The 18916-nt window shown below is 40.8% G+C and overlaps 1 protein-coding gene and 1 long non-coding RNA gene across 4 annotated transcripts; both read right to left on the bottom strand.

Annotated features, from left to right (window-relative positions):
• Positions 1-368: 368 nt before the first annotated feature.
• LOC145459193 (uncharacterized) lies at positions 369-6604 on the bottom strand. Of its 3 annotated transcripts, XM_080337836.1 has the most exons (6): positions 5938-6604; positions 5823-5879; positions 5538-5765; positions 1111-1209; positions 931-1035; positions 369-685 (listed from the first exon to the last, which is right to left on the bottom strand). In XM_080337836.1, the coding sequence occupies exons 3-6, from the start codon at positions 5553-5555 to the stop codon at positions 599-601; spliced, it is 309 nt and encodes a 102-aa protein (XP_080193962.1). In that variant the 5' UTR covers positions 5556-5765; positions 5823-5879; positions 5938-6604; the 3' UTR covers positions 369-598. The 3 variants fall into 3 exon arrangements, with proteins under 3 accessions (XP_080193962.1, XP_080193968.1, XP_080193955.1); XM_080337842.1 differs by lacking the exons at positions 5823-5879; positions 5938-6604 and having other exon boundaries at positions 5538-5769; XM_080337829.1 differs by lacking the exons at positions 5538-5765; positions 5823-5879; positions 5938-6604 and having other exon boundaries at positions 1111-1343.
• A 6450-nt stretch (positions 6605-13054) lies between these two features.
• LOC145459270 (uncharacterized) lies at positions 13055-18619 on the bottom strand. The gene is made up of 3 exons (XR_013921326.1): positions 16688-18619; positions 16283-16440; positions 13055-14623 (listed from the first exon to the last, which is right to left on the bottom strand). It is a non-coding gene; the product is annotated as an uncharacterized LOC145459270 (long non-coding RNA).
• Between the last annotated feature and the right edge of the window lie 297 nt (positions 18620-18916).

Raw genomic sequence — 18916 nt, 5'->3', positions numbered from 1 at the left:
ATAGTTTGGTGCATACATATTGATTATTCTTGTCACCGACAACGACATACTGCACGAACTCCAGGAGCTGGAATTCTTTGGGCTAAGACAGGTCCCAGTATAGATATATCGACTTTCCATTAAATAAAAGGGCAAAGAACATAAAGATAATCAGTTTTGGGCCCTTGTTAAGCGCCTCCAGCGTGGACGATCGTGGGCGTCTTCGGGCGATAGCCCGCGTTGCGCTAGCTCGTTCTCTATTGTCGAGCGCCATGTGGTGTGGAATGTGGTTGATGATGGCGGCAACTTGTTGATCGTATTGATGCCGCACTAGATGACCGATTAGGCGGAAGCGACGTTCAGCAGCCAGCAAACGGCGGATATGTGCTCCAGGTGGTGGATGCCGAGTGCATAGCGGAGGAGTACATCGTAGTTGGTGTTGAGCGTCTTAGCCAGCTTTTCTGTCAGCGTGAGTGCTTCTATTCCGTAGATAAGAGCCTGCTCGACAGTGGCACGGAAAATGCGGGTCTTGAGCTGAGGTGAGGCACTTGAGTGGAAGAGGCAATGTAGCCGTCTTGTTGCGCCCCAGGCCTTTGCTCGTTTGGCCATCAGCCAGAATCTATCCCTGTATCTTTCCATTTCCATGCTTTGAAACCACCAAATGTGGAGCTTCGGACATTTTGCTGTTGATGTGAATGTCATGGGCCTGAAATGTAGGCAAATTTTTTATTGTAACTACTCCAAACCATTTCGAGGGCCACGGGTTTACCGCCCCTGGTCTGCACAATCATCTGTGTTAACAGAAGGTGCTACGAAACTCATTGACATTACAACAATAATGCTCACAATAAAAACCTTCTTACGGTCATCATAGTTATCAAGCTATTGCATGATTTTCAAATCATACATTCGTTATAAACTGAAAGTTATATTCATCTTATAAACAAGTACCTGTTGTACTGATAACGCAGATATTGCGGTCTTCTTTTTCGAGTTTATTCTCAGATCGGTAACTTGTGATTGTAATTGTTGCAGCTTCACTTCATTAGTACTGGACTGAAAACATTGAATAATTGAGGGGTTATTATCAATCAAATTTAATTCAGAATGGAATTGCGAGTCCGCATTTACCTCAAATATCTTATCCAATATGAGCGTCATTCTTTCGTAGTATGTTCTGATATCTTCAACTGTGGTTGGTGCGATCAAATTCCAGTTATCTTCCCTTACCTGTAAGAGAATGTATGTGTCTAAAAGAATGATTAGAATATGATCAGATCTATGAATATATTCATACAACGGGGTTGTAATGACTCGAGTCATGACTCGATTCGAGTCGGACTCGAGTCACGATTTTCTGATGACTCGACTTGACTCGAGTCATGACTCGATTCGAGTCGGACTCGAGTCACGATTTTCTGATGACTCGACTTGACTCGAGTCAATATGTGTATCGACTTGACTTGGACTCGAGTCATTACGCATGACTCGAACCAAGTCATATGACTAGAGACTCCGACGGCCAAGAGCGACGTTTCCATGTAATCTCGAGATTAGTAAAGTATAACCACCCAATTGAGAGTTCATCTATTGGTACTGGTACTTGAAAATGTAACCAGATAGATACCAGTGTTGAAATCAAGTCACTACCTTCGAGTCACGAGTCATTGCAGATTTTGACTCGAGTCAAGTCAAGTCAATCGATTTTCAAAGGTGACTCGAGTTAAGTCAAGGCACTCGATTTTTGGCGGTGCCTCGACTCAAGTCACATTTCAAGTCAAGTCGCCTTTTCGAAGTATGAGGCATGATTACATCATTGCATTTTGCTAGCTGTCTGAAATACAGATTGAGTGGTCATTGATTCTGAACCGATGAACGAATATTAAGTTAAATATGCACGCAATAAGGCGCTGTATCGCTCGCATATATGCAGAACTGTTAAACCTAGCAAGTAATTGCATAGCCCTAGTTACCATCCGTCAAAAATAAAGAATAGAAAACTAATTGCTAGCTGTCTGAAATACAGATTGCGTGACCATTAGGGCAAGTTTTTTGCACTAAAATCGCGAGAAAGTTGCTCTTAATTTTGACAAAAGTTGCAGTAAAAAGTTGCATTTATAATTTTGGATCATTTAATAGGGTATGAGATACTTGAATGGTTCCGTTGCACAACCTAGTTTCTGCCGAAATGTCAAGTTTATTACTTTGCCATTTAACAGACATTTTAGCAAGCCAAAAATTCTGGCGAGACCGGGAAAAATTACATTTTATCCAGGGACGCAGCAAGAAAATACGCAATGCGGGAATAGTTTCCCCCCAAAAGCGAAAGAGCATAGCGATACCCCTCCCTCTAAAACAGGGCTGGCCAACCTTTTCAGCCAAAGGGCCAAATTCGATCGACGAAATATTTCGCAGGCCACTAGCCGCGCGAAGCGCGAAAATTTTTCGAAGTTCATAGCTCAATAATATTGTCACTTGACTATATAGCGGGCCTGCAGTATATCGCTGGGCACAGTTTGCCAGGACCGGACTATTCAGCGCCTGGAAATATCAATTTCGAAAGCTTCGACCAACATGCGTCAATCATTTTGTGCCTAGGTTTCATAGTCGATGGTCTTTCTGCCAGTGCAAACGCTAGGTCGCATATGTAGAACGACACTGTGTCTCCTAATGGAGAATATAGTTAGACTCAATCTGATACATTAAGCGTTCTTTCATTTTCACAAAGGGGTACCAATATTAAAAGCAAAAATCGAGTGACAACATGTTGCGCGAAGCGTGTAGAAAATATTTACTTTTGATGAATTTATCTCAAATTATTCTGCTTCATTGTAGTGTACGAAGATCTATCAAAGTGTGACTGGCTCATGGAAATGCCAATGCGTCGTAACTGATATTTTAGTCATCATATCTCAAGTGTTGCTTCCAGTCTAATCAAATTTTGGTTGGCCTTGCAAGTTCGCAATCTGTGCAATCCATTTTTTATAACATTACCAATTTCGGAAAATACCTCGGGAGCCCATGGTTGGCCGGCCCTGCTCTAAAAGAAGTCAAATAACACACCCTAAACCCCCTATAGGTCTGCAAACTTGACCCAAGGCGTTGCCACACTCTTGGCGACTTCAACAAAATCTATAGCCTATATAAGGCGACTCAGTGAAATCAAAAGTGAAATTTTCGGCGGTCTCGCCTGGGCGTTCCCGAAATGGGAAACTATCTCAAATTTAGGCGACATGAATTAATGAGGCGATCAATTTACATAATGTTGGACGCGGTCGTGCTTGGCAGGGGTAGCTGAATTTCTTGCTTGCAAGCCATTGTGTCATAGATAACATTGAGATGCAGATAAACCATCATATAGTGCCACTTTGTTATTTGAACCAAATAGAATAGAACCATACTAGAAATAGTTTATAGCATTTTTAAAGCACTCCTTCCTATTTTTCTCATTATTTGATCAAAGCTGCAGTAAAAATTGGTATGAAAACGAGAGAAAAGTTGCAATATAAAATCCCTCCAAACATTATCTAGGAAGCTGTCGGAATCTGTAAAAAAACTTGCACTAGTGATCATTGATTCCGAACCGATGATCAAATATAGAGTTGAATATACCGGCAAGAAGGCGCTGCATCGCTCACATAAACGTAGAACTGTTGAACTACGTAGATAATTGCATAGCCTCAGTTTATATAGTTGACAGCAAACATAGAGAAACGAATTGATAAGATGCCATACATTACCCATTTACAAATAGATATGATACAATTCGAGCATGCGCTAATGGTTGAGGACGATATAAACTATGTTCAAATTCAATTTCAATAAAACAAGAGGTTTGGTAAAGGTATGAACAGAGAACAGAAATTTTTCTATTTTATTGGTTTACTACTAGAGTTTACGACAGTGTAGCTGTAAGCTTCGATCACTTTGTTTGCGGTCAATCTATTTGTGAGAAAACAATCGAGGCTAAGTGAAACGCTCGACCATTGAATGATTGGTCACTTTCAAGGGTTACACCAGCGTTTCGCGAACCATCTGAGCATATGCAAGATACAGTGATAAATATCGACACCGATTACTTGATGACTTGAAATTGGCTAGTGAATTTTGCTCACGAGTCACAAGTCAATCCGCATTTCTGATACGCCGAGTCAAGTCAAGTCATTTTACCAAAGTGACTCGAGTCAAGTCATGACTCTAGTCATCCCAACACTGCCAGATACTATTAAAAGTGAAGAAAATTAGTATATCATAAATGCGAACCATTCGATATCACCAAACAGAGTTATAACAGTGGGTTTAACAAGACTTTATCTGGAAACTGAGCAGTCAACACAATGACTCAGACTCGGACTTGAGTCATAATTCCTAGGGATGGTGTGAACGCGAGGTTCACGTTCGCGTTCTGTGTGTGAACCTCGGAAAATCTGAGGTTCGCGTTCACAACAGAACCTTGGTAGGTTCTGCACTGTGAACCTTTTTCATATATTGCAATTTTCACTTCATTATAACATCTTTGGTTCAAATTTATTGACATTCAACTGCGGGACACTCTATGCATGGAGCTGGCAGCTTAAACATTCAACACTAAACGAGCATGCCCTTGACAATCTCAAAAAATATTGTTACAAAAGTTTGCTCGAAATATCCAGCTTTCCGTTTGTGCATATTTAGTGTCTCTGTGCTGTGAGCTTGACCCGCAATCACATGACATCAAGAGCAAAATACACTGTATTTTGTCAGCGAATGATCCTAATTCAACCAATAAATGAGATTGATATAGTCTTCTGATGTAAAAATCTAGCAGGCATAGGGGTCAATCTTGACTACATATGTATACTGTATCATAAAAGCCAAATACGACTGGGGTGTTGACTATACTGCTGTATAAGTTGTTAATGGGGTAATATCGGTAGCAAGTATAGAAACCAATTTTACACTCTGCTCAATATCCATGTGGCAATACTCAGACGCCGAATACATTGTCCGATCAGGTCGAAATTTATGGCAAAGCGACGCAAGATACTGATTTTATGGGATTATTATATCATTTGATTGCCTCAGTTGATACATTTGGCGACGTTTAAAACGTCAATATGTATACTTAAGTACTGAGCTATTATGTGGCCCCAAGTCGTCGCTCGGTATCGTGTACAGTAGATTAATATAGGCAATCACCTAATTGAAATATGGGGTTGAAATTAGCAATATGACGTCACGTGACGTCATGAGGTTCACGTTCGTGTTCACACAGAACCTTTCAAAAAGGTTCACGTTCCCACGAACCTGAACCTTTCAGAGGTTCACACCATCCCTAATAATTCCCATGACTCGGACTCGAACCTCTGCTTGATGACTTTGACTCGGTGGTGGCAATTGAAAATGACTCGACTGGACTCGAGTCAAAACTAAAAAAGTGACATTGACTTGCAACTCGTAGCCTTGTGACTTGGTTACAACCCTGCCATACACATACAGTGAAGAAACAGCCTTGGCACATAATCTCTATAACAAAGCAATAAGAAGTTGTCATAATTGCAATTTGCATGCATACTCACTAGTCTGATGTCGCCCATGGTAGGGAACGTTCCAAGAAATCTCTTTCTTCGTTAGCTGAGAACGCCGGAGTCCGTATTGACGCTTGAATAGAGACAAGCCTTTGTGCCAATTGCGGTCTACATAAGCTGTATGAGTGTACGTGATTCGAGCGCTTGCTGAACTTTGAAGCTGCATACCAGCAAGGGCATCGGAGCAATGAGTTCAGGGTCTTTGGGACTGCACGACGGCTGCAATATTGATGGAAATATAAGATAGAATCTTACTAGAATTATGCGGATCAATACCATAACATCCACATGGAGATCTGCATTGGTTGCTCCGGCATCTCCCCGAGATATGAGCTGCAGACACAGACAGTTTAGCTCAATTCATAGCAAAATATTACAAAATAATGATTACCGGTATTGGCGTGGCTGAAGGTCCTATATCCTCCCGGACTGATGGCTCTATGGGTAGGGTGGTATCTGACTGCACGAGTGATTCTACATCAATATGGAGCGACTCATCCACAGGCAACGTGGTGTCCGACTCTGCGAGTGACGCTGATTCACCGCATGGATTGTTTGGGTCTGCGACTGAGAAAGATTCATGGCGTGTATTGTCTGGACCTCCATTAGTTACTAGTTTCTCCCATAACTGTAACAACAAGATTTAGTTGCAAGAACGGAGCTTCCATAGTTAATTAGCTCGTACTTCTTGCAGTCTCAACAGACGCCAGACGGTACGTCATTTGGTACGTCATTTGCCAAAGGTCTTTATCACGAAGCTTGGTGAAAATATCCTAATCTATGTCATTCTCTCAGATATGAAATAATTTTGAACATAACATTAATTGACAGAGCTTGCATGTATAAATCAGACTTGACGTTTCAGCAAATGTTTTGTAAGCCGATCTGAACTCCCAACAAAGGGGCACAACCAATAACAAGACTGTCCGTTAGACATTTATCAAAAGTACACGCTAATAATAACCTAAGCTGCATAGTAACCATTCTAATAGATCAGAATTGGCACCAGCATTCAACCAACTCCACACAAGATGTACTGAATATAACTGCACAAGCTGTCTCGATTAGCTAGTTCAGAGGGCACATTGCTGAAGCTATATTACTTATATACTTACCTTCCAATTTCTGGATGTGCTACCATGCAATACCGTTAGTCGCCAATAAAGCTTCAAAATCCGCATGCTGATTCCCTGTCATCGCGATCACACCACATCGCGAAAGAGCGAGAAACGGCCGAAAAAAGAGGAAGTTTATGAACAGCACTAAAGGTCACTCCCGGTCGTGACGCTTTAGCACAATATTGTGCTGCCACAAGCGGCAGATTTGGCGATTGCGCTTTATCTCATTTACAGTGTAGTCACCCACGGCAAAAGCCAGCGGTCTCACCGCACTATCAAAATCACGTTTCTGCCTTACTGCAGACTTAGATAGACGTTCTCGAGCAAAAGTAAAAGCATCTGAACATGCATCACGAAACCAATTGACATAATCCACATAGCATTTCGCACTGTCATTATTGGGGGGGTGTCCATACATGATATCTGTAGGAAGTGATATCTCACGACCCATGAACAGGCGATTCGGGGTATAACCAGTGGAATGATGAACTGTTGAGCGATAAGCCATCAAAATATACGGCAAATGGTCAGCCCAATCAGACCGAGAATCATCAACAAAACTAGTAAGCATTTGCTGCAGCGTTCTGTTCATACGCTCACAGAGTCCATCCGAACGGGGATGATAGGGGGTGGTACGTGTCTTCCTAATATCAAAGAGCAAACACATGTGCTGAAAAAGTTCCCCCTCGAATTGTCCCCCTTGGTCAGTATGAATTATCCGTGGGCACCCATATTTGGTGAAAAATTGGGACACCAGAATTTCTGCAGTATTTTGAGCAGATTTAACACGCATCGGATACACTTCAACCCATTTTGAAAAGTAATCAGTAAGCACCAACATGTGCAAATACCCCTCATCAGTCTCAGGCAATGGCCCAACAAAATCAAGCGACACTCTATCTAAAGGTTCAGCACAAAGCATCTTGCACAAAGCAGCTTGGTGAATACCATGAGGTGACTTGGTAGCCGTACAAGTCTTGCAAAATTTCACCCAGTGCTCCACCATGCGTTTCATACCAGGCCAGTAGTAGCGTTCTCTCATCTTCCAGTAAGTCTTGTCACGTCCAAGGTGACCTGCAGTCCGAAGACTATGAAGATGATTGAAAAGTTCCCTGCGCCACGATCTTGGCACTACCAGTTGATAAATTATGGGACATCCAGGCTTTGTCTTCGAATACTTCCTATACAGCACTCCATTACACAGCGACAACACAGACCACTGCATACACAGCTGACGCACTACATGCGGCTGAAACAACAATTCTTCCGATGTGGGACGGTCCGTACGATTCTCTTTATACTGTATGACCGCATAAAGTTCCGGGTCTTCTGCTTGCCCTTGACGGATGTCAGATAACGTATAAGATCCCAACCAATTAGTAGTCCTATCGTCAGAAATACTGGCAACAATTGCAGATACAATTTTCCCACCTTCGGAAGGCAAAAACGGGGCACATGAACCACACTCTTCACGATTGCAACGTCGCCGAGGTCTGCGACTTAAACCGTCCGCATTGCCATGAAGCTTCCCAGGCCTATGTTCAACGGTGAAATCATACGTATTCAAGTAAGATATCCAACGGGCTACCAGGCCTTCCGGTTCGCGAAAATTCATCAGCCATTTAAGCGCCGCATGATCAACCCTCAGAATGAATTTTCGACCCCAAAGATAAGTCTTGAAATGTTCAACTGCCCATCTACAAGCATACAGCTCTCGGAAAGTAGCGCACCAATTGGACTGTTCCTTTGAAAGAGATTTACTCGCATATGCAATCACCTTTTCTTCGCCATCTTGAAGCTGTGACAACACTGCTCCTGCACCAAAACCAGAACAATCAGAATCCAATATAAAAGCACCACCATCCTCCAAAGGAAACGCCAATATAGGAGCCGAGGTCAGTTTCGTTTTCAATTGATCAAATGCCATCTGACACTGTTCATCCCATTTGAAGTTCACACCTTTCTTAGTGAGCCGCAGCAACGGTTTCGCCACCGATGCAAAGAATGGCACAAACTGTCGGTAATAATTTGCAGTACCCAAGAATGCCTGCAAATCCTTTAATTTACAAGGCACAGGCCACTCCTTGATCGCATTCACTTTCTCTTCACAGCACAAAACCCCGTTTGACGTGATAACATGACCCAAATACTCCACCGACTTTCGGAACAATTTGCACTTGGACGGTTTAAATTTCAGTCCTGCAGAACGAATCCTGAGGAAAACATCCCTCAAATTTGCAATTTCCTCTTCGAAACTCCCGGCATATACCATGACATCATCAATGAATACCAGAGCTTTCTTGTATAAAATACCAGCAAGAACTTTTTCCATCAATCTTTGAAACAGAGGTGGCGAGTTGGCCAATCCAAAAGCCATAACCTTGAACTGGTAATGGTCTCTCCCAGGAAGGCTGAAAGCAGTTTTGTGGCGATCCTTCTCATCAATCTCCACCTGCCAGAAACCACTGGCTAAATCAAAAACAGAAAACCAAGTGGAATTACCGAGCGAGTCTAAAATGTCATCAATCCTTGGCAGGCTATAGGCGTCTTTCACTGTAACTTCATTCAGTTTTCGAAAATCCAAAACAACACGAGATGACCCATCTTTCTTAGGTACCAACAACAATGGTGTATTATACGGGGAGTCCGATTGCTCAATAACATCTTGATCTAGCATCTTATCAATCTCAGCGTCCAATATCTTTCGCTTGGCCCAGCCCAATCGTCGCGGAGGCACTTTGATTGGTTTAGACGAGGAAGTCACAATTTTGTGCTTGATCACAGAAGTACGACCCAAGCGACCATCTGGGCCACAGAAAACATCCTGAAATTCAACCAGGAGGTTCCGCAATGATTCGAGATGGAAATCAGAGAGACCTTCCACACCGTCTACCAGACACTCCAGATGCTCAGGAAGGGATCCAGGATGATGAGGGACATCCTGAACAAGCGTGGGACAGCAAAATTCCACAGGCTGACACTCTTGCGGACACAAAACTCCCAGTAACAAGGCAGCTGGCAAAATAATGTCCTCACCACCAGAATTAACCAACAGCAAGGGTATCCTAACCAATTCTGGGTCTATTAATCCAGGGATCAAATACAGACCACTCGACCCATATTCACTCACGAAATTGCCTGAAGGTTCGAAAATAACCGCAATTCCATCCAACTGGGGCCAAGTCTCATTAAGCTTACCAAATATTATCGTCTCACTGTACCCAGATATAGCTACATCACCGTCCAAAAAGATTCTACAGCAGGGCACTGATGGAGTGGACGGTTTAAGATTGACCCTTTGGCCCAACACTTCCATGCATTCGTCTTTTGCATACAACACACAATCATACTCTTTAAAATAATCATAACCCAAAATCCCAACAGCGGCGCCGAGCTCCGCAACAACCACTTCCTTGACAACACACACAGACTCAATGCACATTTGCACCTTACTCCTACCTAACACGTTGTTCAGCCATCCACCATTGGCAACTTTATACGACTTCTCATACGGAAACAGCTCACCTTTGTTAGGCATATCATCCCACACAGAAATATCGATAATTGTAATCGCACTGCCCGTGTCGACGAGAAACTTGATCGAAAAACCATTCACACTCACCATCGCAAACCAATTAGTTGATAAAGCTAACGAAAAAACCAGAGAATCATGTTTTAACATCCTATCCTAAAGTCCTATATCAACTCCGAACAGGTTCATGAATATGACTTGAAATGCAGTGGTGTTGAACAATTATGGGTGGAAATTTCTAATCCTAGAATTAGAAATAAGCATACTGTTGTTGGTGTCATCTATCGTCACCCTAACTTCAATATTTCAGAATTCACAAGTGAACTCAGTAGTACTCTCAACAAACTGCAGCAAAGAAAGATCCAATTTTTCATAATGGGAGACATCAATATTGATCACCTATCAGATTTAGCGACGCACCAGGACTATCTCCTTATGCTACGATCTAAAGGAGTTGCATCCGTTATTTCAAAACCCACTAGAGTCACAGCTACCTCTTCCACCATTATTGATCACATATACACCAATCTTTCCATTATCAATATTAGACCTATGGTGTTAGACTATGTTATGACTGATCACTGCCCTGTTCTAGCTCAGGTTAAGTTGTCAAAAAATCGTCAAAAAGATAATAAGCAACCGATATACCGGCGCAGTATGCATTCTGAAGCATGTGAACTTCTGACAGATAATGTAGAGGAATTCTTCTCATCCAATGAACTTCCCACTCTTTGCCATGGCAACTTCAATCAGTCATTCGAACATTTCTTGTCAGTAGTGAAGATACTAATTGATCGATATATGCCTCTTCAAAAACTGAGTAGAAAAAAAAGAAAATTGCTGTTGAAACCTTGGATAACTGCAAGTATTCTTAGGGCCATTAAAAAACGAAATAGTCTTCATAGAAAATGGATATCACTAGGCTCAGACGAATCCAAAATTGAATACCAAGAGTATGCCAAAGCACTTTCCAGGATCAAAGCTAAAGCAAAACGGATGTATTATTATCAGCTGTTTCACAGAAATAAAACCAATCCTAAGCAAACCTGGAAAACTATCAATAGCATAATAAATCGTCCTTCGGCTAAAGGTACACTGCCAACGACCATTACAGATGAGCAGGGAGTACCGACTTCTAATTCTCACGACATAGCCTCCTTATTCAATAAACATTTCTGTTCTATCGGTAATAACCTAGCATCCAAAGTGCCGCCAAGCAATGATTCCCCTACAGCAGCTATTCGCAGTGTTCCCAACTCGATACTTCTCTCTCCGACCACAGAAGAGGAAATGATTATCTTAGCGTACTCACTCAAGAATGACAAAGCAGAAGGATGTGATCGAATTTCTATTAAACTACTAAAATTGATTTTTCCTTTGGTCTCTAGACACCTGGTCCATTTTTTCAACATTTCTATTTCATTAGGGATATTTCCAGATGCATTGAAGGTTGCCAAGGTTGTCACTATTTTCAAGTCAGGTGATAAAAACAAAGTCAACAACTACCGCCCCATATCATCCTACCATCCTTGTCAACAATTTTTGAAAAGCTACTACATCGACGACTTACCAGCTTCCTCGATGCTCACTCTGTAATACTAGACAACCAATTTGGCTTCCGACAAAATCTTGACACAAATCAAGTAATTCTTGCCCTTACTTCCAAAATTTATCAGAGACACAACTCTGGTATGATTTCATGTGTTGTTTTTCTTGATATAAAAAAAGCTTTCGACACTGTCAATCATTCAATACTTATAAGTAAACTCTCGTGTTATGGAATCAGAGGTGTAGCCTTGGATTTGATTACAAGCTATCTTACCAATCGATGTCAATATGTTTACATTAAGGATCACCTACCTTCTGAAAAGGGTGACATATTGTGTGGTGTACCACAGGGCTCCGTTTTAGGACCCCTATTATTCAGTCTTTATATCAATGATGTTGCTGCATGTATCTCAGAGACCTCGGTCCTATTTGCTGATGATACTTGTGTACTTATATCTGCTACAGACTTGACCTCTCTACAAACCAAAGCTAATTCCGAGATTTGTAAGATGACTGCTTGGATGAAAACCAACCGACTAACCATTAATCCAATTAAGACTCAGGTACTGGTCTTCAATTGTAAAGCTACCTCAACTTTTTCACTAAGGGTATCTGATGTCATTATTGCACCCTCAACCCATACAAGATATCTGGGAATTATCATTGACTCCAATCTTAAATGGAAGACCCACATTTTCAATCTATGTAAAAAGCTATCTGCTACGGCCGGAATTCTAGCGAGACTGAGACATTCTCTCCCTAGACAGACCTTGAGAACCATATATTTCTATTTATTTCACCCTCATCTGCTTTATGGATTATGTGTATGGGGGAAGGCCAATCAGACGGATTTAAACAGAATCTGTGTCATCCAAAATCGAGCCATAAGAAATATATGTGGCATAGATTCTAGGTCATCTGCTACTCCTGGTTATTTAGCTCTCAGGATACTTAAGCTACCCGATTTGTATAATTATGAAATAGCCAACCTGATGCATAAATTCACAAACGGTAATATCTCCCCTTACTTTAATAGCTTGTTTGAGCAATCTTCCACTGTGCATGGGTATTCTACTAGATCATCGGAATCTGGTCATCTTTATGTTCACCGTATGAACTCCAGACTGACCCAACAGTCCATTGAATATATGGGCCCAAATATTTGGAATGACGTGCCCGACAGTATCAAAGAGCTACCTCAGCATGAATTCAAAACCCAATACCAGGATTACCTTTTTTCAAATTATAATCAGAAATGAGAGTATCTACTATCTAGTACCCGTTGATTTATAAATTATACATGTATTTATTGACTTCATCCCAGCAAACACAGTACAGACCAAAGATGTAGAAAAGCCGAGCCGATATAGTAGATATTAGATCTCGGCAGGTCGTAGAAAGGGGGATTTTGTGTCGACTCAATTCAACGTCTTTTCCATGTCCTTCAATAATGTAAATATTATGCAGATGCTACAGCCTTTAAACATGGTGAGTAGAATGTAGATCCTACATTAGAAGAAGATCCTGATATAATAACCTGTTTTCTACCACTGGGCATAACCTGATCACGGCTGCGTACACACACCACATTATCTACTACATATTAACCACATTTGTGATAATTTAATTTTAAACGAATTGGCAATAATGCCGTTGTGAAAAATGAAACGAACAAACGAACGAATGCCCGAAGAAAGAAACTGAAAACAGTCCGTATCATCAGGTTTCATCTTCTGATGAGCTGGATAAATAACCATGCGGCCTTTTCTTTTCAACACCCTGCAGAAATAAAATGAAAATGACGATTAATAGCTAAGACATTCGTACTGCGAAAATGGCAGAGGTAGCGAGTAACGAACGACTCCTACATTTTTTCGCCCATACTTACTAAAATGGATTTGATTCTGAACTATTTCCACTCAAGTTTTCAAGTTATTTTTATTATATTTTTTATTATTATATGACTAGAGAACTGACTTCAATCACCACTTCTACTTGATTATCAAGATCAACGATGACTACTTCAGCAATCTTTGAAAACAGCCACTAACACAAAAAGAATTCTTGACTAAAATTTCTTCACATTCTGTCAAAAATGATCAATTCAACAATCCAAATGAATCAGTTATTTGGCAGCTAGTTGGAGAGATATATACCCCAAGTCTAGAAAGTGGAATGATACTCTGCCTGGAAAGCTGAAGACCTAACAATATTGTGTACAGAGAACAAAACATTTGAGTGGCTGCACTGGTATAGACATTAGCAAATTATTAGAATTGACAGCAAGATAACCAGCAAGACATTAAAATGAGAATTAGTGCAGTTTCTTAGGCTGTAGCGATACTCAGCCAGGAAAGTAATTGACCTAGCAGAAAGCAAAACATTGTAAATAATGCGAGCGAAACCTCCGACAAATGATACGATAAAACATTAGAATCGACAGCCTTACTAGAAGCAGAATAACAATCATGAGGGGTTAGAGAACAGAAGCCGGGAAGTGACCATCAGAAATTACTGCATACTGGCCGAACAGATCCATGACCACTAACAAATGGTCTTTTAATAGTCAATATTGATACCAAATGACACCACCCCTATTTCACCGCAACATTTAGCAAATACAGCGCTGGAGTCAACCTTATATAACCGCTAACCAAACACCCATTAGTTTTCCCACCTACTACTACGAGCTTCGCGGATGGAAATACGCATTAAAGCGAACGGACGCGACTTGTCACACTCTTGCTATTTCTGCTCCTTTTTTTTCTTCGTTCCTCTTCTCTTCTCTGTCGCTTCCGCTTGAGGAGAGAAACAGTCGGCCGCGTTTACGGATCGTGAATTCCCGGCTTAAGGGTGATTCTTCCTCCAATGGTCAGCACCTTGAAAATTGAGAACAATGTTGTTGCAAAATGCATGACAATTTGAAAGTTACATCATTCTAATTATTCCAGTTATGGCCGTGAACCGTGAATCCGTGAAGTGCGGTAACCATGAGAATTATTACTATACTTCAACTACAAATACAATATATTGTATAAAATAATTACCAATTCTTTTACGTTGATCGAGTCCCAAATAGATGAAATATGTCAAAAAATTTGATAAAATTTTTTGTATAATTTGACAGATTCCAAAATCTTCTCAAAGTGCACCTTTCAAAAATTTGATATCAAGACTCCCAACATTTTACAATTCGAAGTTGGATGGCTTTACCAATACAAGTACAGTTTGTATCGCAATTGACAATTATGTAGAGAACGCTGCGAGACATATGAGTAGGCCTACCCTAAAACGTTTCTCTGACATGGACATTAGGGCTCTTAAAAAATGACTTCTTTTCTCAAATCGTTCTGGCTACTTGATAAAATTGTTAGGTTACCTAATTCAAGCCTACACACCAAATTTGGTTCAATTCCAACCAGTAGCCGCATTGCTACAGGAAAAGAAAGTTTATATTTATTATACAAAAATAAATAGAAAAAAATTGAAAATTTTCTGTTCACCCCATGAAAGTGTTAGGTTATGTATAGAAACGATGTTCACCAAATTTGGTTCGATTCAAACAAGTGGAAGCGGAGTTATTGCCCTCGAAAAATTTGGATTTGAATAAAATAGTATTTACGGTGGGCACCACTATAATAAATATTTACAGAATTGTGTCATGCTTCATACTGTTTTACGCGACCGTTGTTATACACTGCATTGTTGCTGTGTTCTGGCTCCATTGAGGTTATTTCTAAATTCGACATTAATGCGTCATAATTCTCTATCTGGTTTTGAATTCAACTCTGTTTTGCTTCCTTTATCGTGCCGGTAGCTCTTTAATTGGCACGCGAAAAGTTCTTTGGGTTTCAATAACGTTTATCATGAAAGTACTTTTGAAAGTAGTATTAAAATTTTGTACCACCAACCAGTTATTCAATTACTATTTATCTTCAAAGTAAATGCTCATTGCATGAAGCAGGGTTGTAAGACTCGAGTCACGATTTTCTGTTGACTCGACTTGACTCAGTTCATCTTCTCAAAGTACGGAAATGACTCGACTCATTGCGCATGACTTGAGACTCAGACGGCCAAGACCGACATTTCATGATTATTTCAAAGAATAGTACAGCAAATCGCTATTGGGATTTCGCCTATTGATACTGGTATTTGAAAATGCGGCCAAAAACTGCTAAAAGTAAGGAAAATTCGTATATTATAAATGCGACCCACTCGATATCACAATAAAATTATAATAAGTTGGTTTAACAAGACTTAAATTGGAAACTGAGCAGCTAACACAATGACTTACACTCTGGCTCGAGTCATAATACCATAACTCGGACTCGGCCCTCTGCTCGCTGACTTGGACTCGGACTTGACTCGGTGTTGAATTGAAAATGACTCGAGTCAAAACTATAAAAGTGAGATTGACTTGCGACCCGGAGCCTTGTGACTTGGTTACAACCCTGGCATGAAGCCTCAATAGTTACATGAGTGGGGTGACTAGACAAAGAACACAGTCACATTTGCAGCATATCATGAATGTCTCTTACTATATGTGATCTTGTTCAAATGGAGGTTGATGAAAGTGTATTTCCCATTCTTTCCGACTCTGCTATAATTACATCAGACTGGCAACCTTCTTCATGATGCTTCTTGCAGAATGCAGACTGACCAATATTGTCGCCGCCAACGGTACGAGTGCAAATGTCTGATATGTCAATATAGGAACAGAATTAGTTGACTGTTCATGACCGTCCACGCTCAGAGTTGCATCTCAAAGATGCTAAAATAAGCCTAAATATAATCCAAGCAATACGATCGTCCACTTTGACTGACTGAATTTCTAAAAATAATAAACATAACACCTTGATAGTTTCCACATATATACACATATATATATCGTCTGCTATCGGCACAACAAAGTATTTAAAAATAACAAAACAGATTCAACATACCACATATCTTGCAAAGGCTTTTGCTTTCATTCAATATGTCATCAAACTTCTTTAAATCCTCCTTTGTGGTGAGTGGTTTTGGAATTCTTCTAGGATCAATTCCGATATCGTTTTATCATATACAATCTATGGCGGAATAAAAGTTTCGGATAAGTTCTAAAACGAACACAATTTTCCACACAAAAGTCAATTGCCACACGAAATGCCAAATGCTACCGTCCCATTTTACAAGGTATGGCGAGGTAACGTAGTGGTACATTCCATTATAGCTAAACACCAATGAATTGCGCGTTCGAGCCTGACACGTCGACTCCATAATTCCTACCGACGTGTTGGCCGTTTATCTAGGCTCCTCCTTGCCATCTGATCCGCATAGCCATGTCTTAAAAAGCCTAGGAGTGGGCTGTGCTATAAGTGGGCAGATGGTCGCCGATGAACTCGGCACTTGGTGAATTCGGCTATTAATATGAATTATTAAACTAATAATAGTATTATCAAGTGATTCGTCAATCTTGTAAGGATGTCAGGGCATCCGTAGATCACGCAGTCACGGCGTGATTAGATCACGGATTGCGTAGCCGCAGGAAATGACGCAGCGCTCATATACCGACCACGCGCGGTCTGCTTGGAATCGATGGCGCGAGTGACGGGCCTGTGTCGTGCAAGTTTTGAGAAGATGGATCTTGTCATTGTATGTGAGATCGGAGCTGTGGAACATCAAGCGGCGCTTCTTCGTTTATCGATCACAAGCCAGTGTTCCTCATCAACAAATGTTTCGCATGATCACGTCAAAATAAACTATTTTTTGCCTTTGGAGAGACGATTCCACTCTGGGGTTAGGGTGTCTCAATAACAGGGTTGAAGGATCCCAAGATTACGAGATCCACCGCGAGCCACGACACGTTTAAATTTCCTTTTTGATACTGTTCATTCATTCAAATGCATTTCTAATGCGAAGGTGTTGTAGTGCCAATTCCTCCAAGGGCCGAGTTCACCAAGTGAAGAGAGTCGCGTTATTTCCCCGCGGTTACGCAATCTGTGATCTAATCACGCCGTGACTGTGTGATCTACGCATGCCCTGACTCCCGTACAACATTGACAACCACTCAAAGTGCCAAGTTCACCAGCAAACAGTCCAGTAACCAATCATGGCGACTGGTACCGCTACGAGATCTACCACGGCCGAATTCACCAAGTGCCGAGTTTGTGCGGCCGAATTCACCAAGTGCCGAGTTCACTGGTAATTGGGCAGATACGGAATAATAACAAGAAGAACCGGCCTGGTGTAAAATGACCAGTGTAGTCGAACCACCACCATGAACACCACAAACAAACAAACATCTAACATGGAAAAGAAATTACCTTTACAGCCTTTGACAAACACAGTTAACATTGAAACCAGCAATTTAGGTCTTATTCGAAAGCAGAGTAACAAATGTTTTACCGGACATATCAAATCAAATGTTGTAAAGTTCATGTAAAATAGCTTAAAATATTATCTTACTGTGACCATATTCTATCAATATGGACTGGCTAGCGAAATTCTCTGGGCCAACATAAACAAGCTGCGTTTGGTTTCAACGATTATTAATCTTGTCACTGGATTCGAGGTATAATTGCATTCAAATATCAAATTTTGCTCCATTAATCAACATCAAGTTGAAAATGTCCATTCTTGCACCAACTTTTATAAAATCAGGATGCCAGTAACAAGGCAGGTAACCTACGAATCAGTGTTCTACAGGTATATATCTATTCTATATGACTTATAGGCCTAGAAAATTCAAGCATAAATATTATGATATAGGTATAGCAGGTAGGCCTACCGGTAATTCAGATGTTTGAAGCGACTTGGAAAACTAGATAATTCTAGTGGTCTAATTTCACTAAATTAGAGCAAAATGCCAGTAATATAATTGTAATCTAATTCGGAAAAACGGTTTACCTCTATAATTCTAACCTGGAAACGTTGAGACTTTTCTACAGTTATGTCTATACGCCTGGTTTGAAGAAAGTCAAACAGCTCTAGGCGTCATATACTACAGGCAATTCGAAATACCCCATAAGCTATATGCTACTGCATATATATCTATTACCCGCTACCTCATTCAGTCACAATTCCTATATATTTACGACATTTGCCATACAGAAAGAGCGAACTATGCCTGGCTGCTACCTGTTTCGAGTCAAATCTTTGTCACGCGCGATGACGTAAATTTGAATCGCCGA

The sequence above is a fragment of the Botryllus schlosseri genome, chromosome 2 (genome assembly GCF_051294905.1).
Source record: "Botryllus schlosseri isolate E-star chromosome 2, Bs_hap1, whole genome shotgun sequence".
Classification (NCBI taxonomy): domain Eukaryota; kingdom Metazoa; phylum Chordata; class Ascidiacea; order Stolidobranchia; family Styelidae; genus Botryllus; species Botryllus schlosseri.
Note: the sequence above shows the minus strand (reverse complement) of the source record. Positions and strands in the feature narration are given on the sequence as shown.

Excerpts from the sequence above, each read along its gene's own strand:
- LOC145459193 (XM_080337829.1), bottom strand. The coding sequence starts at position 1,302 with ATGACTCGAGTCATTACAACCCCGTTGTATGAATATATTCATAGATCT. Across the intron at positions 1,036-1,110 it reads TATTGGATAAGATATTTGAG|TCCAGTACTAATGAAGTGAA; the intron begins GTAAATGCGGAC and ends CAATGTTTTCAG. Across the intron at positions 686-930 it reads CTGCGTTATCAGTACAACAG|GCCCATGACATTCACATCAA; the intron begins GTACTTGTTTAT and ends CCTACATTTCAG.